Source organism: Silurus aristotelis (genome assembly GCF_946808225.1).
Source record: "Silurus aristotelis genome assembly, chromosome: 12".
In the NCBI taxonomy this organism is placed as follows: domain Eukaryota; kingdom Metazoa; phylum Chordata; class Actinopteri; order Siluriformes; family Siluridae; genus Silurus; species Silurus aristotelis.
Genome location: NC_139585.1, coordinates 411,408 through 429,217, shown reverse-complemented (window position 1 = coordinate 429,217; position 17,810 = coordinate 411,408). Strand labels below are relative to the sequence as shown.

General features: G+C 45.0%; 2 protein-coding genes across 2 annotated transcripts in view; both read right to left on the bottom strand.

Moving 5' to 3' along the window:
- rpl38 (ribosomal protein L38) overlaps positions 1 to 6,775 on the bottom strand; it is a 76,860-nt gene extending 70,085 nt beyond the window's left edge. Inside the window, exon 1 of the mRNA XM_083557607.1 lies at positions 6,772 to 6,775. The gene's annotated coding sequence lies outside the window, so the exon portion shown is untranslated. The remainder of the gene's footprint in view (positions 1 to 6,771) is intronic.
- A 5,589-nt stretch (positions 6,776 to 12,364) lies between these two features.
- On the bottom strand, positions 12,365 to 13,153 carry LOC310734912 (paraneoplastic antigen Ma1 homolog; the record flags this gene model as incomplete). The annotated part of the gene is made up of 1 exon (XM_083557392.1): positions 12,365 to 13,153. One exon carries the CDS (start codon positions 13,151 to 13,153, stop codon positions 12,365 to 12,367), a length of 789 nt encoding a protein of 262 aa, XP_083413518.1.
- Between the last annotated feature and the right edge of the window lie 4,657 nt (positions 13,154 to 17,810).

The following is a 17,810-nucleotide window of genomic DNA, read 5'->3' as shown; positions in this document are numbered from 1 at the left end:
TGATGGCTTCTTTCTTCTTTCCACCTTCTGCATCAGGCTTCTTCGTTGGCGGCATGGTGATAGGAATACGTACAGTATTTAAAGTTTAGTAACTCCACACTAAATAATACTGTACAATGGATATAATTTCTGTTACAGCGACGAGCTGCGTGAGAGCGTGTGGGTGGCAATACGAAATAAAATACATTTTTTGGCGCGCGACGTTCGTATCCCGAAATTTTGTTCGTAACCAGGGGCAAAAATTTGAAAGAACTGCGATTCGTAACCTGAATTATACGTATGCCAGGGCGTTCTTAACCCGAGGTTCCACTGTATAGAGGCGCGTAATTTAGCAAAGGCAATGTCCGATGTAGTAATATGCTCTGGCCCCATCCCAATGCGACGTGGCGATGTAGCCTACAGCAGGTTATGGTCGCTAAACTGTTGGATGTCCGAGTGGTGATCCAAAAACAATGTGGGCTTCATTAATAATTGGAGCAATTTTGAGGGCAAGGCTGGCCTTTTAGGGCGGGACGGTATCCATCCCACCCGGGAATGACTACTGTAATGACTACTTAATGTCTAATTAGACTACTGTATCGCTTTACTGTCTGGGTGTTGGAGTAAGTGCATAAAAAGCTTCAAATAGTTTAGAATGCAGCAGCAAGAGTCCTCACTAGATCTAGAAAATATGACCACATCACCCCTTTTTTATTCAGTCTACACTGCTCCCAATCAAATCTCGCAATAATTATAAAATACTACTACTGACGTATAAAGCACTTATGTACCAGTATGATCCTCCACGAGTACTTAGATCAAAAGGTGCAGGCTATTTGTTGGTACTTTAAAAAATGAAGACTCCAGCAGGGGGCAGATGTTTCTCTTATAAACCCCACAGTTATGGAACAACCTTCCAATCAGTGTTCAGGACTCAGACTTAGTCTCAGTGTTTAATTCGAGGCTGAAAATATATTTATTTGTGGGGTCTTAAGTCAGTAGGTGTTAATGAGGTAAAGGAGCAGATCTGGAAAGATCATGCATAAAAAATGTTTGGTGAACTGGGATATTTGTATGCTGTCATCCCATCTCACACGTTCATTTAGGTTTGTTGACGGTGGTGTGGTGGGTCGTCTCTTATTATTATCGGTTATGAAGTTATGCCACGGGTTGAAGAGACGCTAGCAGGCTATCTCTCCCCAGTTGTGGCATCCTCCCTCAAGACCCCGACATTACCCACCAGGCCCCTGCATGCTACATCAGCGCTGGTGGGTAAGGCGTATTCCTTGGCAGGTCAGGCTGCTGGATGTCTATACACCGTGGCGGTGTTACAGGCATACCAAGCCGACCAGCTGTGGGCAAGACGTAAGGCGGACTTGGCCCTGCGAGCCATCAAAGAGACCACCAAGGCCATTGGCTGGTCCATGGCCACACTAAGATCCACAGAGAGACATTTGTAGCACCGTGTAGCACTGCCTTCCTCTGTGTCTTCTTCTCTCTGGCCCCCTCAGGAACCTGGTTCGTTAACCCTGCTACGAAATGTGCATGGCCAGCTCCAGCTCCCTCCCTCCTCCGTTTCCGCCCGGTGTCGTTGTGGACCAGGAGGTCTCGCCACTAAAGCTGCCTCAGGGCGCTGCCCCGGCTCTAGGCGTACCGGGGTTCAGTCTCCAGAGACTGATAACCTTTAGAGAACACCTGACAGCCTGGGAAGCTCTGCCAAACGTGTCCCGATAGGTCCTGCGCACTGTAGAGCGAGGCTATATGAATCCGTTTGGGTCTTCTCCACCCCGGTTTAACGAGGTTTGTCCCACTCTGGTGGAAATCGAGCAGGCTCTAATAATGGAACAGGAAGCAGATACTCTCCTAAGGAAGGAGGCCATCGAGGTGGGCCCTCCGTCAGATAGAGAGTCCGGGTGCTACAACTGGTACGTCATAGTTCCCAAAAAGGACGGTGGGTTGTGACCTATCCTAGATCTACATCAGTTGAATCGCTCTTTGCTGAGGCGCCGGTTCAAAATGCTGACCCCCAAGCAGGTCTTGTCTCAGATCAGATCCAAGGACTAGTTCGTCATGGTAGATCTAAAGGATGAAATACATAAAGCTTCAAATACTTTGTTATATTGTGTCTGTAAATGTGTTTTGACTTAATCATTGTGATGTTTTAAAGGAATATTATGTGTTCAATACAACTTAAGTTCAGTCAGCAGCATAACGTTGATTATACCCCCCCCCCCTTTTTAAAAAAAATAATTTGTCATTTATTTTTGTAGCATCGAATTGCAGCTGATAGAGTAAATGTGTCAGAGACTCTCGGGTGTGACTCGTGAGTGCGGACCCAAATGCAGGATGTGAGCAGGAGTTAGGTGAAAACAGGCTTTTCTTATTAAAGTATTAAAGTAATAGGGCAAATGTAACCGTAAGCTTCTGCGGTCTGCGTTGTGTTGAAAATGCCGAAGAACGACAGGAGAGCGTCAGATTTGGTCTGCATAGACAACGTATTTTTATATAGACAGGTTGTCTTCAGCTCACACATCAGTAACACTCTTTCGTTCGGGAGAGAGAAGGAGAAGAAAGAAAAACAAAAGGGGAAAATAAAAAAGGATAAACAAAAAAAAAACAAGGCCAAAGTAAAACAAAAATAAAAAGCAGTAACTCCATACACACACTTATACAGAGGAGCATATGAAACGCAACAATATTGATTTTATAACAACTTAAACACACAAATATGGTTTGTCAATGCATACCTGAATAGAGAATGTATTTTATATAGACACAACAGCTTCAGCTCACACATCAGTAACACTGTCCCAAAGTGCATCAATTCACATCGATGAAACATATATGTTAAGTATATATATGATCTTACATCTGCAAACAACAACAAAATAATAAATAAAACCAAATTAAACTGTGTATTTCTGTGTGTGAATTATTTTTAACCAATGCTAGCGATTAATCTGTAGCAGGAACACGGAGTACCTCTTCCATTCGGGAGAGAGAAGATCTGGCTAACAGAGATCTGGCTGCCTGCACTGAACCACTGTGTTGTTAAAGTTACCTCCTTACAGAACCTTTTTTTTAATGTATTTTACAAACACTGATTTTAACAAATATAGAACCACATTGAATGCATAAACAAGAAAATCTAATGAAATCAAACTATTTCCACCTTGTTACACAAAGGCAAAAACAAAGTCCAATAAACAGTCCAGGGTCTTAACCTAGGCGAACATGGCAATGCAGGGAGAGAACGAAAACAGTCCAAAAAATCCATAAACCAGCAAACTGAGCGGTACAGGGCAGAGCAAAACACAAACCAAAAACAGTCCAGAGTCCAAACCGTGTAACTAAAGAGGCAGAGCAGACCAGGGGTCAGGAACAGGGTCAGCAACAGGAGCAGAATCCAGAGCAGGCAGGGTGGCAAGAATAATTGTAACACTACTAGTAACGGTGCGCAAACCAACAGGGCCTGGGCTCCAGCGATTGATGGTGAGTTAGCTGGATTATCTGTAGTCTATGTGTTACTAAATATAATTCTACGTCACGGTGCATCCATAAAGTTTAATAACAAAAAATAATGAATTGACAGTAAGTGTTTACCATCACTCTAGCTTTAACAAACTAAATAAACACTATGAGTGTTGTGAAGCTTTCCTCTAAAAGAATATTACATTTAAATACAAATTTAAATACGCAAATCAAATGCAAATGCACAATGAAACAAATATAAAAGTAGTTAAACAAAAGACTATTATTTTGGTATGAGAGAAAAGAGAAAAAAAAAAAAACCTTAGAGCTCAAAAGAACAAAAAAAAGTCAATAGAATATATACTGAATAAAAGAATCAGAAACAGCTTCGTACTGAACTCAAATGGATAAAGTTACAGCTAGTTGCTTTAATACACGTATATGAATTAAAACAATACCCGAAAACAAAACCTTCACCTTGCAAGTGTGTAAAATGTCCTTGACCAAGCGTTTGGATTTCGTTGGGGCCCAAATATGGTGGTGCACTTACAGACAGTCAGGAATGACTGGTGAATTTAGTAATGAACAGTCGGTTTACTCACACAGTTCTCCACTATGCTACAGTGAAAACTCACCAACTCGCACAGATAAATGGCTTTGGTCGGTCTTTCAGCCGGATCCAGGAACCAGTCCGACGCTGATGAAAAGTCACGCATCTCCCGCCATAAAATGGCTACTCACCCCTCACTCTGGAAAGTCAGCCTTCTCTAACTTTTAACACGTGTAGCTGTCCCGGTTCAACAAAGAGGTCCGTAAATCCTTTCGGCCGGTTTGTAACACAACTCGGTCCCGAAATTCCACGGTAAAGAATTGTAGAGAAAACCTCCAGTCCAAAAAGCGGAAGGGATACCGGAAAACTCTCTCTCAATCTCTCGCACCGACTATGCTCTTTTTCCAAACCATATCCGGTGCCCCGCCCGTTCCAATCTCTGTCCATTCTAATTGGGTACTTAACAACACACCATAACTAAATAGAACAACTCATTGGTTATCATGGGAAGGACTCAATTTACATGCAATATTCAAATTCTTAAATATGTACAAAGTGTTTAAAACATATCCAAAATATGTATATATAATAATAAAAAATAATAATAAATAGAAACATGCAAGAATAATGATACAGTAATGCTCACTGGGTTACACTCTCCCCCCACCAAATTCCAGCATGTCCCCATGTCTGGATTACAGAACACCCAGAAAAATAAAATAAATAACAATAACAAAAATATGCACAAACCTGACATGAGGAATGTTAACACTAGATTTACACTCTAGGGACTGTGCAGGGAAAAATCTTAGAGGTTCTTAAACACATATCACACAATGCTTGAGAATTACACCACCACACATGTCGGTTTCCATCAGGTTTACGAAAACACGAACACTTTGGGCTATGGTCATAAACCCTATTGCCGCAAGACGCAACCAGTTATGATATCCATCCATCCATCCATCTTCTCCCGCTTATCCGATGCCGGGTCGCGGGGGCAGCAGTCTAAGCAAAGATGCCCAGACTTCCCTCTCCCTAGACACTTCTTCCAGCTCTTCCGGGGGGACACCAAGGCGTTCCCAGGCCAGCCGGGAGACATAGTCTCTCCAGCGTGTCCTAGGTCTTCTCCGGGGTCTCCTCCCAGTGGGACGCGCCCGGAACACCTTCCCAGGAAGGCGTCCAGGAGGCATCCGGAACAGATGCCCGAGCCACCTCAGCTGACCCCTCTCGATGTGGAGGAGCAGCGGATCTACTCTGAGCTCCTCCCAAGTGACTAAGCTTCTCATCCTATCTCTAAGGGATCGCCCAGCCACCCTGCGGAGGAAGCACATTTCGGCCGCCTGTATCCGGGATCTTGTCCTTTCGGTCATGACCCAGAGCTCATGACCATAGGTGAGAGTAGGAACGTAGATTGACCGGTAAATCGAAAGTTTCGCCTTGCGGCTCAGCTCCTTCTTCACCACGACAGACCGGTACATCGACCGCATTACTGCAGAAGCTGCACCGATCCGTCTGTCAATCTCCCGTTCCACCCTTCCCTCACTCGTGAACAAAACCCCAAGATACTTAAACTCCTCCACTTGCGGCAGGAACTCCCCACCAACCTGAAGTGGGCAAGCCACCCTTTTCCGACTGAGGACCATGGCCTCGGATTTGGAGATGCTGATTCTCATCCCAGCCGCTTCACACTCGGCTGCAAACCGTCCCAGTGCATGCTGAAGGTCCTGGTCTGATGAAGCCAACACGACAACATCATCTGCAAAGAGCAAAGACGAAATCGTGTCGTCACCAAACAGGACACCCTCCGACCCCTGGCTGCGCCTAGAAATTCTGTCCATAAAAATTATGAACAGAACCGGTGACAAAGGGCAGCCCTGCCGGAGTCCAACATGCACCGGGAACAAGTCTGACTTACTGCCGGCAATGCGAACCAAGCTCCTGCTTCGGTCATACAGGGACCGGACAGCCCTTAGTAAAGGGCCCCCGACCCCATACTCCCGGAGCACCCTCCACAGGCCGCCGCGAGGGACACAGTCGAATGCCTTTTCCAAATCCACAAAGCACATGTGGACTGGTTGGGCAAACTCCCATGAACCCTCCAGCACCCTGTAGAGGGTATAGAGCTGGTCCAGTGTTCCACGGCCTGGACGAAAACCACATTGTTCCTCCTGAATCCGAGGTTCTACTATCGGCCGTATTCTCCTCTCCAGTACCCTGGCATAGACTTTCCCAGGTAGGCTGAGAAGTGTGATCCCCCTATAGTTGGAACACACCCTCCGGTCCCCCTTCTTAAAAAGAGGGACCACCACCCCGGTCTGCCATTCCAGAGGCACTGTCCCCGACCGCCACGCGATGCTGCAGAGGTGTGTCAGCCAAGACAGCCCCACAACATCCAGAGACTTGAGGTACTCAGGGCGGATCTCATCCACCCCCGGTGCCCTGCCACCGAGGAGTTTCTTTACTACCTCGGTGACTTCAGCTTGGGTGATGGACGAGTCCGCCTCTGAGCCCTCAGCCTCTGCTTCCTCAATGGAAGACGTGACGGCGGGATTAAGGAGATCCTCGAAGTATTCCTTCCACCGTCCAATGACATCCCCAGTTGAGGTCAACAGCTCCCCACCTCTACTGTAAACAGCATTGGTGGGGCACTGCTTTCCCCTCCTGAGGCGCCGGACGGTTTGCCAGAATCTCTTCGAGGCCAGCCGATAGTCCTTCTCCATGGCCTCACCGAACTCCTCCCAGGCCCGAGTTTTTGCCTTGATAACCACCCGGGCTGCAGTTCGCTTGGCCTGCCGGTACCCGTCAGCTGCCTCAGGAGTCCCACAAGCCAACCAGGCCAGGTAGGACTCCTTCTTCAGCTTGACGGCATCCCTTACTTCCGGTTTCCACCACCGGGTTCGGGGATTGCCGCCTCGACAGGCACCGGAGACCTTACTGCCACAGCTCTGAGCGGCCGCTTCGACAATGGAGGTGGAGAACATGGTCCACTCGGACTCAATATCTCCGGCCTCCCTCGGGATCTGGTCAAAGCTCCGCCGGAGGTGGGAGTTGAAGATCTCTCTGACAGGAGGCTCGGCCAAACGTTCCCAGCAGACCCTCACAGTACGCTTGGGTCTGCCGAGTCTGTCCAGCTTCCTCCCCCGCCATCGGATCCAACTCACCACCAGGTGGTGATCAGTTGACAGCTCCGCCCCTCTCTTTACCCGAGTGTCCAAGACATACGGCCGCAGGTCAGATGAAACGACCACAAAGTCGATCATCGACCTACGGCCTAGGGTGTCCTGGTGCCACGTGTACTGATGGACACCCTTATGCTTGAACATGGTGTTCGTTATGGACAAACTGTAACTAGCACAGAAGTCCAATAACTGAACACCGCTCGGGTTCAGATCAGGGGGGCCGTTCCTCCCAATCACGCCCCTCCAGGTGTCACTGTCGCTGCCCACGTGTGCATTGAAGTCTCCTAGTAGAACGACGGAGTCCCCAGTCGGAGCACTGTCCAGCACCCCTCCCAGAGACCCCAAGAAGGCCGGGTACTCTATACTGCCGTTTGGCCCGTAGGCACACACGACAGTGAGAGACCTATCCCCGACCTGTAGGCGCAGGGAAACGACCCTCTCGTTCACCAGGGTAAACTCCAACACATGGCGGCTGAGCTGGGGGGCTATAAGCAAACCCACACCAGCCCGACGCCTTTCACCATGGGCAGCTCCAGAGTTGTAAAGAGTCATCCTCTCTCGAGGAGTGTGGTTCCAGAGCCCAGGCCGTGCGTAGAGGTGATCCCGACTATCTCTAGTCGGAACCTCTCAACCTCACGCACAATCTCAGGCTCCTTCCCCAGTGCCTCTTAGCACCGGCCCCTTACGGTCCCTCCTGCAGGTGTCGAGCCCACTGGAAGGCGGCCCCACGTCGCTCCTTTGGGCTGAGCCCGGCCGGACCCTGTGGGGGAAGGCCCGGCCACCAGGCGCTCGCATACGAGCCCCAACCCCGGGCCTGGCTCCAGGGTGGGGCCCCGGCTGCGCCATACCGGGCGACGTCACGGTCCCTGATGTAGTATCTCTCATAAGGGGTTTTGAACCGCTCTTAGTCTGACCCGTCGCCCAGGACCTGTTTGCCTTGGGAGACCCTACCAGGGGCATATAGCCCCGGACAACATAGCTCCTAGGGTCATTCGAGTACTCAAACCCCTCCACCACGTTAAGGTGGCAGTTCAAGGAGAGGCAGTTATGATATTTACCAGAATATATATTGAATAAAAGAATCAGAAACAGCTTCGTACTGAACTCAAATGGATAAAGTTACAGCTAGTTGCTGTAATACACGTATATAATTAAAACAATACCCGAAAACAAAACCTTCACCTTGCAAGTGTGTAAAATGTCCTTGACCAAGCGCTTGGATTTCGTTGGGGCCCAAATATGGTGGTGCACTTACAGACAGTCAGGAATCTCCTTAATAGGTTACCTCTCTGCTCAGGGTAAACAGGTTTAGAAATGGGCTTGTCATTTTCGTTTCGTCTTTTTCTGGCCCTACCCAATGGTACAGAGCTTGAACTTTGTCAACTCACTGTCAATTGTGATTTCAAAAGTAAGATATGGTTTCTATGCAAAACCTTTTTAGGCCCCATACCACTCTCTGGTACTAATTGATAAACAGGCAAGTTAGACAACTGACTCTCTACCACATATGGTATTGCATTCCACCGTTCGGCAAGTTTGTGCTTGCCTTTTAAACCCAGGTTCTGAATAAGCACTCGGTCCCCGGGGTTTAGACCCTGGGATTGCACTTTCTTGTCATACCTCAGTTTATTTCCCCTGTTTGCTCGAGCAGATGCAGCACTTGCCAATTCATATGCATCCTTTAATTGTTGTCTCATTCCTTGAACGTAATTACCATATGTAACTGGCACAACTTCCTCAGACTGAACCCCCAATGCCACATCCACTGGCAACTTGGGCTTTCTTTCAAACATGAGGAAGTAAGGTGTATATCCAGTTGTTTCATTTGGTGTTGAGTTGTAGGAATGAACCAAGTTCATTCAAAATACCAAGCATATTGAGAAGCGTCCTGTTAAACCTCTCGGGTTGCGGGTCTCCTTGTGGATGGTATGGAGAAGTACGTGATTTCTTTACTCCCAACATGGTCAACATCTCTTTGATCAAACGGCTCTCAAAATCCGGCCCCCGATCAGAGTGTATTCTATTCGGTAGACCATAATGAACAAAATACTTCTCCCACAAGGTTCTCGCAACCGTCAAAGCTTTCTGGTCTTTGCAAGGAAAAGCCTGAGCATACAGAGTGAAATGATCAGTAATCACCAGCACATTACTCACATTTCGGGTGTCTGGTTCAATTGTTAAGAAATCAATACAGACCAAGTCTAGGGGTCCAGCACTGCTCATGTGTGACATAGGCGCACGTTTTTGGGGCAAAGTCTTTCTCATGATGCAGCGGTCACAACTTTTGCAGTAAGTTTCCACTTCCGATTTCATTCTAGGCCAGAAAAAACGATCTGTTACCAATGCATACGTTTTCTCAAAACCCAAATGTTCATTACTATCATGAAGGGACTTCAGTACTGATTCTCGAAACTCAATCGGAAGCAACAATTGCCATATTTCCCTATTGTCTGGTTTAATCTTGACTCTGTACAAAAGGTCCTGACTGACTAGCAATTTATCCCACTGCTTCTTTAAGAATCGCATATCTGGATGGTCAGACTGAACGCTATCAGCAGAGTGTTTCTGTTGCCTAGAACTGATAAGTAGATAGAGCTGCTAGCCATCTGTGACCCGTAGCATCAAATTTAGCAGAAATCAGGACATATGTCAAGGGATTGTTGTCCGTTCTGACCTAAAAAGTTACTCCGTACAAATAATCGTGGAGCTTATCAACTACAGCCCATTTTAAAGCCAAAAATTCCAGCTTATGTGCTGGATAGTTTCTTTCAGAGTCAGAAAGACTCCTACTAATGAAAGCCACGGGGCGCAATCCTTCAGGATGGTGTTGGTAAAGCACGCCACCCAACCCATCCATACTGGCATCAACGTGTAACACATAAGGCAGTTCAGGATCGCGGAACACGGGAGTTTGCGTTAAACAATGTTTCAGCTCCTGAAATGCCCTTTCACAACTATCATCCCATCATGAACCAAATGGATCGGATGGCCGGAACTGCTTAGAGAAACAGGCTTTGTGATGTTTCCCCTACCTTTTCATTTCTGTGGATAACCCTTAAGCAACTGGTTGAGTGGTCTGCACAAACTAGAGTACCCTTTCACAAAACGCCGATAGTACCCACAAAATCCCAGAAACGATCTTAATTGGGTAACTTTCTGAGGTCTTGGCCAGTTCACAACTGCTTCTACTTTAGCTGGATCAGTAGCGATGCCATCTTGTGACACTATGTGCCCAACATAAGTCACAGAAGTCCTGCAAAACTGGCATTTGTCCAATGACAACTTTAAACCCTCCTCTTTAAGCCGATCCAGAACTTTCAGCAGACGTTGGTTGTGCTCTTCAAGGGTTCTACCAAAAACAATCAGATCGTCCAGATAAACCAGCACTTCTAGAAAATTCATGTCACCCAATGTCTTCTCCATGGCTCTTTGAAAAGTTGCAGGTGCCCCAGTAATCCCTTGTGGCATGCACTCAAACTGGTAAAAGTCTAATGGGCAAATGAACGCAGTCTTTTCTTTATCTTTTTCTTCCATGGGAATCTGATAATACTCACTTCTCAAATCCAGTACACTGAACCATTTGCTTCCGGCAAAACTATTGAGTGCCTCTTCAACTCGAGGGACAGTGTACTGATCAGGCCTAGTGCGTCGGTTAAATGTTCTGTAATCGACACACATTCGCAGTTTACCAGACTTCTTATGCACAACTACGATAGGAGAGGCATAAGGGCTTCTGGATTCAGAAATTATACCACACTTTTGCAATTCCATTAAATGATTTCGCACGTCTTGCAAGTCACCAGGAGGTAAGCGCCGAGAACGCTCACGAAAAGGGGTTTGATCAGTCAGCCGTATTTCATGCTTTGTACTTTTTGACCGTCCCACATCCCACTCATGGAAAGAAAATACATCATGTCTCTTCATCAATTCTTCACACAAGTGCTGCTTGGCATCTTCAGGTAAGTTCGAATCCCCAAAGTCAAACGGTGCAGGAGTTAGTGACTTTGACACTAAACTTTCGGCTAAGGTGGGCTGAGGTACAATCTCAACAGGATAAAGATGAGCAATTGCCATGCCCCGTTTCACAATTACATCTTTAGTAGACCTGTTTGTTAAGGTAACAGTCACAATGTGTTAGATATTGAAGAAACTGTCTGCACTTCAGATCTCACTAACAAGTCATCTGAAACACTAGTGTCATCAGACTGATCTATCAAGACATGCATGTCTGTAGGTTTCACAGACAGTTTACGTTTACCCCGGATCTTATGCCATTCCCCAGGCCCTACAACAATCGGTTTACGCTGTGTGAACCACACAGTACCATGCCTCTCACAATCATCAGCCGAGTCATCCTGCTTCTGAATCTTCTCATAAACCTCTCGTACTACAGGGTGTATGCACAAGGTTTGTAAGAAATGGTCACCTAGCTTCTGTTTACAAGCCTCAAACAAACGTCTAACAATATTAGTGTTAGTCCCCAACAAAATGGCAATTTTCCTCTCTGCCTGAGAATCTGGACACACCAGTGCAAGTGTGTCAACAACTTGTGGTAGTCCTACCACATTTTCAGTGAATTCAAGCTTAATGGAGAGATAACCATCATATGGGTATTTGTGTGAATTCAAACCCCATATCTCAAGATTTTCCACAGGTAACAGTGGTAGGTGTTTTAAATAAGCATCATAGAAACTTCGATAAAGGATGGTGACTTGAGAGCCACTATCAAGCAATGCTTTGGCATAAACACCTTCAATTTGAACGGGCACTTCAGAAGTTGGACCAATCAAGCCAGATGGAATTCCTGAAGGACCAGTCTTTTCTTTTCAGAGCAAGTCTTGGAACGGGATAGAATAGGAGCCCTGTGCCGTTCCATCACAGTGCCCCCCAGAAGTTTCCCGACATCTTGCTCTTACTAATCAGCTTTTGATTCACTTTCCTTAGATTTTCAGTTCCCTGACACACCCTCTTTGTGTGGCCATCCTCACCACATTTGTAACAGAAAATTCCAGACTGAGCCACCTTAGAGGTGCTCTTCTTATTGGGAACTTCTATAGCACTTGCATCAGCTACCTGGCACACAGGGCTAGTAGCATTGGAAGAAGGCTCAGAAACAAGGTTGTTTGTGACAGCCTTTAAAAGCTTGGACCTCTTGCTTTATACTGTTCAATTCAGAAATGGATTAGACTGGTGCAGCAGAGGTAGCAGCAACTACTACTTTCTCACTCTCCCTAGCCTTGATCCAACCCTCTTCTCTTACTTCCCGTAGCAACTGTGAAAAGCTAGGAGGATCGCGTAAGGTATGGGTCACTCTCAGCCGTAGGGCTGCCATATCAGTCATGCGGGCACCTCTAACTACCTGCTCCATGCGCATACGATCTAACTCAGCTACTACCACTCCCCCTTTCACAAGCAGGCGGTAAAGAAGCTTGTCCAGTCTATAAGTGAAATCAGAAAGCTTTTCGTTCTCCTTTTGGCAAGTACTCCAGAACGTTGCAAGAAGATCAGATGCACTTTCAACATCACCATAGACAGTTTCAAGAGCAACTAAATAATCAGCAGACGTAGCAGCAGGATTACTAACTTTCAGAAATCGGATAATGTCCGAAGCCGGTCCTCTCAGACTTTCAACAATACACTGCCTTTTTACAGAATCAGCACACTGCCACTCGCTAATCATTTGGCCAGCCTGCTCCATCCAGGGTTCATACTCTTTCTCCCCAGCCGGTACGGATTTCACACCTGAAAATACCCTTAATCTCCTGTAACCTGACGGGTCACTGGGCACATGAATACACTTATTTACAAGCCAATCAATAGCATTCACCAAGTCAGGATTTACATTTACATTGGAGGATTGACTTGGGCCCAACATAGCCTTTACATCCTCCAGTGACTTTCCTTCCTGCTGCAGCATAGATAGCAACTTCTCTTGGAACACAGCATTCCCTACCGGTGGATCTGCCACCATTCTTTCAGGTACATGTACCTTCCAGGGCCCCACCTCATTAGGAATACCTATCTCTGGTGGTACAATATCTGAATCAATATCATTACTAGTTTCAAGCAACAGGAACAACTTAGTCCCTGTAGGATCTCCCCGTCTACCATGGATCCTGGTACGACCAAATACCTTCACTGTATTGAGCACATCTGCAATAGTCTCGTCCCTCACATCTATTGGGATATCACTAAGTAGCAAACACCGAGATGGATCTATCTGTGCCTGACGACCCCATTCACCAGCCTTAGAAATGTCAATTTTTACAACCCTACTAAACAAAAACAAAATATATATATTTACTTTAAAATTTCTTTTAAGAGAATGATTTAAAAGATGTAAATGCAATTTTAATTCCAGCGGTGCCTCCAAAATGTAACACTACTAGTAACGGCGCGCAAACCAACAGGGCCTGGGCTCCAGCGATTGATGGTGAGTTAGCTGGATTATCTGTAGTCTATGTGTTACTGAATATAATTCTACGTCACGGTGCCTCCAAAAAAAATAATGAATTGACAGTAAGTGTTTACCATCACTCTAGCTTTAACAAACTAAATAAACACTATGAGTGTTGTGAAGCTTTCCTCTAAAAGAATATCACATTTAAATACAAATTCAAATACGCAAATCACATGCAAATGCACAATGAAACAAATATAAAAGTAGTTAAACAAAAGAATTAATTTTATTGTATATAAGGGAAAATAAAACCTAAAGCTTAAAAGAACAACAAAAAATAAACAATCCTTGTGTTTATGGTAAATGACAAATCTCTGCTCTTTCAATTGTCAATATATGTTGAACTGAATAAAAAATGAGAAACAGCTCTGTACCGAACTCAAATGGATAAATTCAGCAGCTAGTTGCTGTAATATACCAGTATGAATAAACACAATACCCGAAAACAAACCCTGGCAAAGTGTGTAAAATGTCCTTGACCAAGCGCTTGGATTTCGTTGGGGCCCAAATACGGTGGTGCACTTACAGACAGTCAGGAATGACTGGTGAATTTAGTAATGAACAGTCGGTTTACTCACACAGTTCTCCACTATGCTACAGTGAAAACTCACCAACTCGCACAGATAAATGGCTTTGGTCGGTCTTTCAGCCGGATCCAGGAACCAGTCCGACGCTGATGAAAAGTCACGCATCTCCCGCCATAAAATGGCTACTCACCCCTCACTCTGGAAAGTCAGCCTTCTCTAACTTTTAACACGTGTAGCTGTCCCGGTTCGACAAAGAGGTCCGTAAATCCTTTTGGCCGGTTTGTAACACAACTCGGTCCCGAAATTCCACGGAAAAGAATTGTAGAGAAAACCTCCAGTCCAAAAAGCGGAAGAGATACCGGAAAACTCTCTCTCAATCTGTTGCACCGAATATGCTCTTTTTCCAAACCATATCCGGTGCCCCGCCCATTCCAATCTCTGTCCATTCTAATTGGGTACTTAACAACACACCATAACTAAATAGAACACCTCATTGGTTATCATGGGAAGGACTCAATTTACATGCAATATTCAAATTCTTAAATATGTACAAAGTGTTTAAAACATATCCAAAATATGTATATATAATAATAAAAAATAATAATAAATAGAAACATGCAAGAATAATGATACAGTAATGTTCACTGGGTTACATAATCTCAGGGGTTTGGGAACCGGTAAGATATTCTGACCTCAAGCAAAAGTCTTGTGTGTCCTTAAATACCGGGAGGCGGGGGATAGCAAGATGGCTGCCGACAGGGAAGTGCGCGCCACGGAACTGATAGCAGGAGTGATTAGTGATAGGAGAGTATCTGTGAGAGTGAAAGGGAAAGTTTATAGGACTGTGGTGAGACCTGAGATGTTGTATGGATTAGAGACAGTGGCATTGAGTAAAAGACAGGAGGTGGAGCTGGAGGTAGCAGAGCTGAAGATGTTGAGATGTTCGTTGGGAGTGACGACGACGGACAGGATTAGAAATGAGTTTATTAGAGGGACAGCACATGTAGGACGTTTTGAAGACAAGGTGAGGGAGGTGTGATTGAGATGGTTTGGACATGTGCAGAGGAGGGACATGGGGTATATCAGTAGGAGAATGCTGAGGATGAAGACACCTGGAGGGAGGAAAAGAGGAAGACCAAGGAGGAGGTTTATGGATGTGGTGAGGGAAGACATGCAGGTAGTTGGTGTGAAAGAGGCAGATGTAGAGGACAGGGGGGTATGGAGATGGATGATCCACTGTGGTGACCCCTAGAGAGAGCAGATAAAAGAAGAAGAAGAAAATGGTGGCTTGGTCTGATGTTCCTAATTGTGGATAACCCTGTGCTTTGTAGTCTTTAAATGTACTAGGGTAACAGTGTCTTTTTGGCCCTTGGTGTGGCAGGTGTTGTGCTAAAAGATGTTTGGACTGCATGCTTAAGGTTGTAAATGTTAAGGTTTTCTGCAACAATTAGTGCAAAATCACGGTGACGAGCCTCTGAATAATGAAAGCTTCATGTCATTTATATGAGACAGTATCAATGACGGACTGAGATGGAATTTCAGTGGCACTGAATATGACCAAAGTAACTTCTCATAGAAGATAAAAAAGACATTTGTTGACATTTGATGGATGAAGATCCAGGTTGGGTGCATCTGCTGTTTACCATTAGACATACTCCACCTTCCCTTTACCTCCTTTGATTGGGTTCTGTTTATGCAGTAAACTGAAAAAAACTCGGTTAGCTGGACATTGTGATATGGAACCACTGAGGTTCATACATGTCTCAGTTAAACAGAGTCGGCTGAAGTCCCCAATGTTCCTCTGCAACTAAACCCTGGCCATATTTTCATCCAGCTTTCTCCAGAGACTGAACACTGGATACTAAGAGGTAGGAGTACACTCTGTGAAGCCCTCAGTCTGTTCCTGACACTAACTCATTGTCCCCGGGGTGAATAGGGCTTGCATCTTTTGTTGCTTTTCAGAATCTCACTCAAAGCAAGATGAATTAAAAACACAAAGGAAACAAATGGTACAACATTCCTCTCCCTAAACTTCGGCAACTGCTCTCCTCCATCCCAGATGTATACGGACAGAAGACGTGATGCTACACAGAGGGAAATTGGTCCTGTACCAACTTTTTAAAATTGTGTTGTTGCCATCAAATTCAAAAGGACAATTTTTTCCTTCAATTGGTATAAATTCTTAGTTTAAACATTTATTTCTTTTTTTTCTGTGAATAAAAAATATGAATTAATAAGATTAGCAAAACATTGCATTCTGTTTTTATTTATATTTTACACAGTATCCCATTTTTTTGTGGGTAAATGTGAATAAGATGATTATGATTTCATCATGCAGAAAATCTGTGAAGTAAACAGTTTAAAACAACATTTACATTTCAGCTATAAACACTTGTTGTTATTCTCTCTCTCTCTCTCTCTCTCTCTCTCTCTCTCTCTCTCTCTCTCTCTCTCTCTCCTCCTGTTTTATTGTTACTGAGAGACCCTGGTGAAATGTGAGCTCCTGAACATTACAGTTTTTCTCGATTGCTAAGACACATTTCTTGAAAGCTGCTCTCCTTTTCTCTAAACTGTGAACACAAAACCCAATTCTCAAGCTACATTCACAAAACCTCAGACTCTTCTTGCAAAACCAAACTTTCACCTCAAAACAGTTGAATCTGTGCTCAAAACTGAACTATGTTGTCAAATCCTGCTCCGAGTCAATCAAAATTAAAATCACTACAGAACATCAGAGTAATCAGCATCGAATGTGTCTGGATATTTGCCAACCTGTACATACTGGAATCTTTGCTCTCTGACTCTTTCTGAGTTGCGTTTAAAGGGCACTCTGTATAGCTGTTTCATGCGCAGGCTGTTGCGCTTGAGGACACGATCAACAGTAGAGAGGCTGACACTGATGATACCCTCAAAATGTACATGGTCCTCAATGATCTTCTGCTGAATTTCACTCAGTTTAATGGCATTGTTCTCACGGACCATATCTTTTGGTGGGGGGAGAACATACCTGTCCTCCCACCCCCATGTGGCAGTCTTTCAATTCTACAAAAAGAGAACATGGAGTTACAAAAATATACATGGAATACTAGGCCTACAAACAAACAGTTAGACCAACCCTCCATTACAATACTACAGTACATTGGTACAGTGATGTTCTGAAACATATATTTACTTACAGTATACTGTGGTACAGTATGTAGTCTGTCATAGAGTAATTGCTGTCAACATTTACACACTGTACTATAATGTCAAAAAAAGGTAATTATCTGTTCTCTTCTCTAAATCTTCGGATTATGGTGGACACAGTGAGTCTACTGATGTTTGGTTGTACCCTTTGTCCAGCCTCCCTCATGCTCATACCAAGAACATGGACAATCACAGTAGCTCTGATTTCATCAGATATTACTGTTCTTTGTCTTCGCTGACCACCTCGACCTCCTCTCACACGAACTCTTCCTCTCAGATTTCTATCCATTGTAGGGTCTCACAAACCAGTGCTCTCTGAACTGGCTTACTCTATATGTTCCCTCACATCATTAGCCACAAGTGTGATCCATTTTGAGTTGTAGTGTTCAAGTGGTGACACTTGTGATTTAATTGTGTTTGACTTTTGTCACCCGTGCTCACCATTATGCAGCACG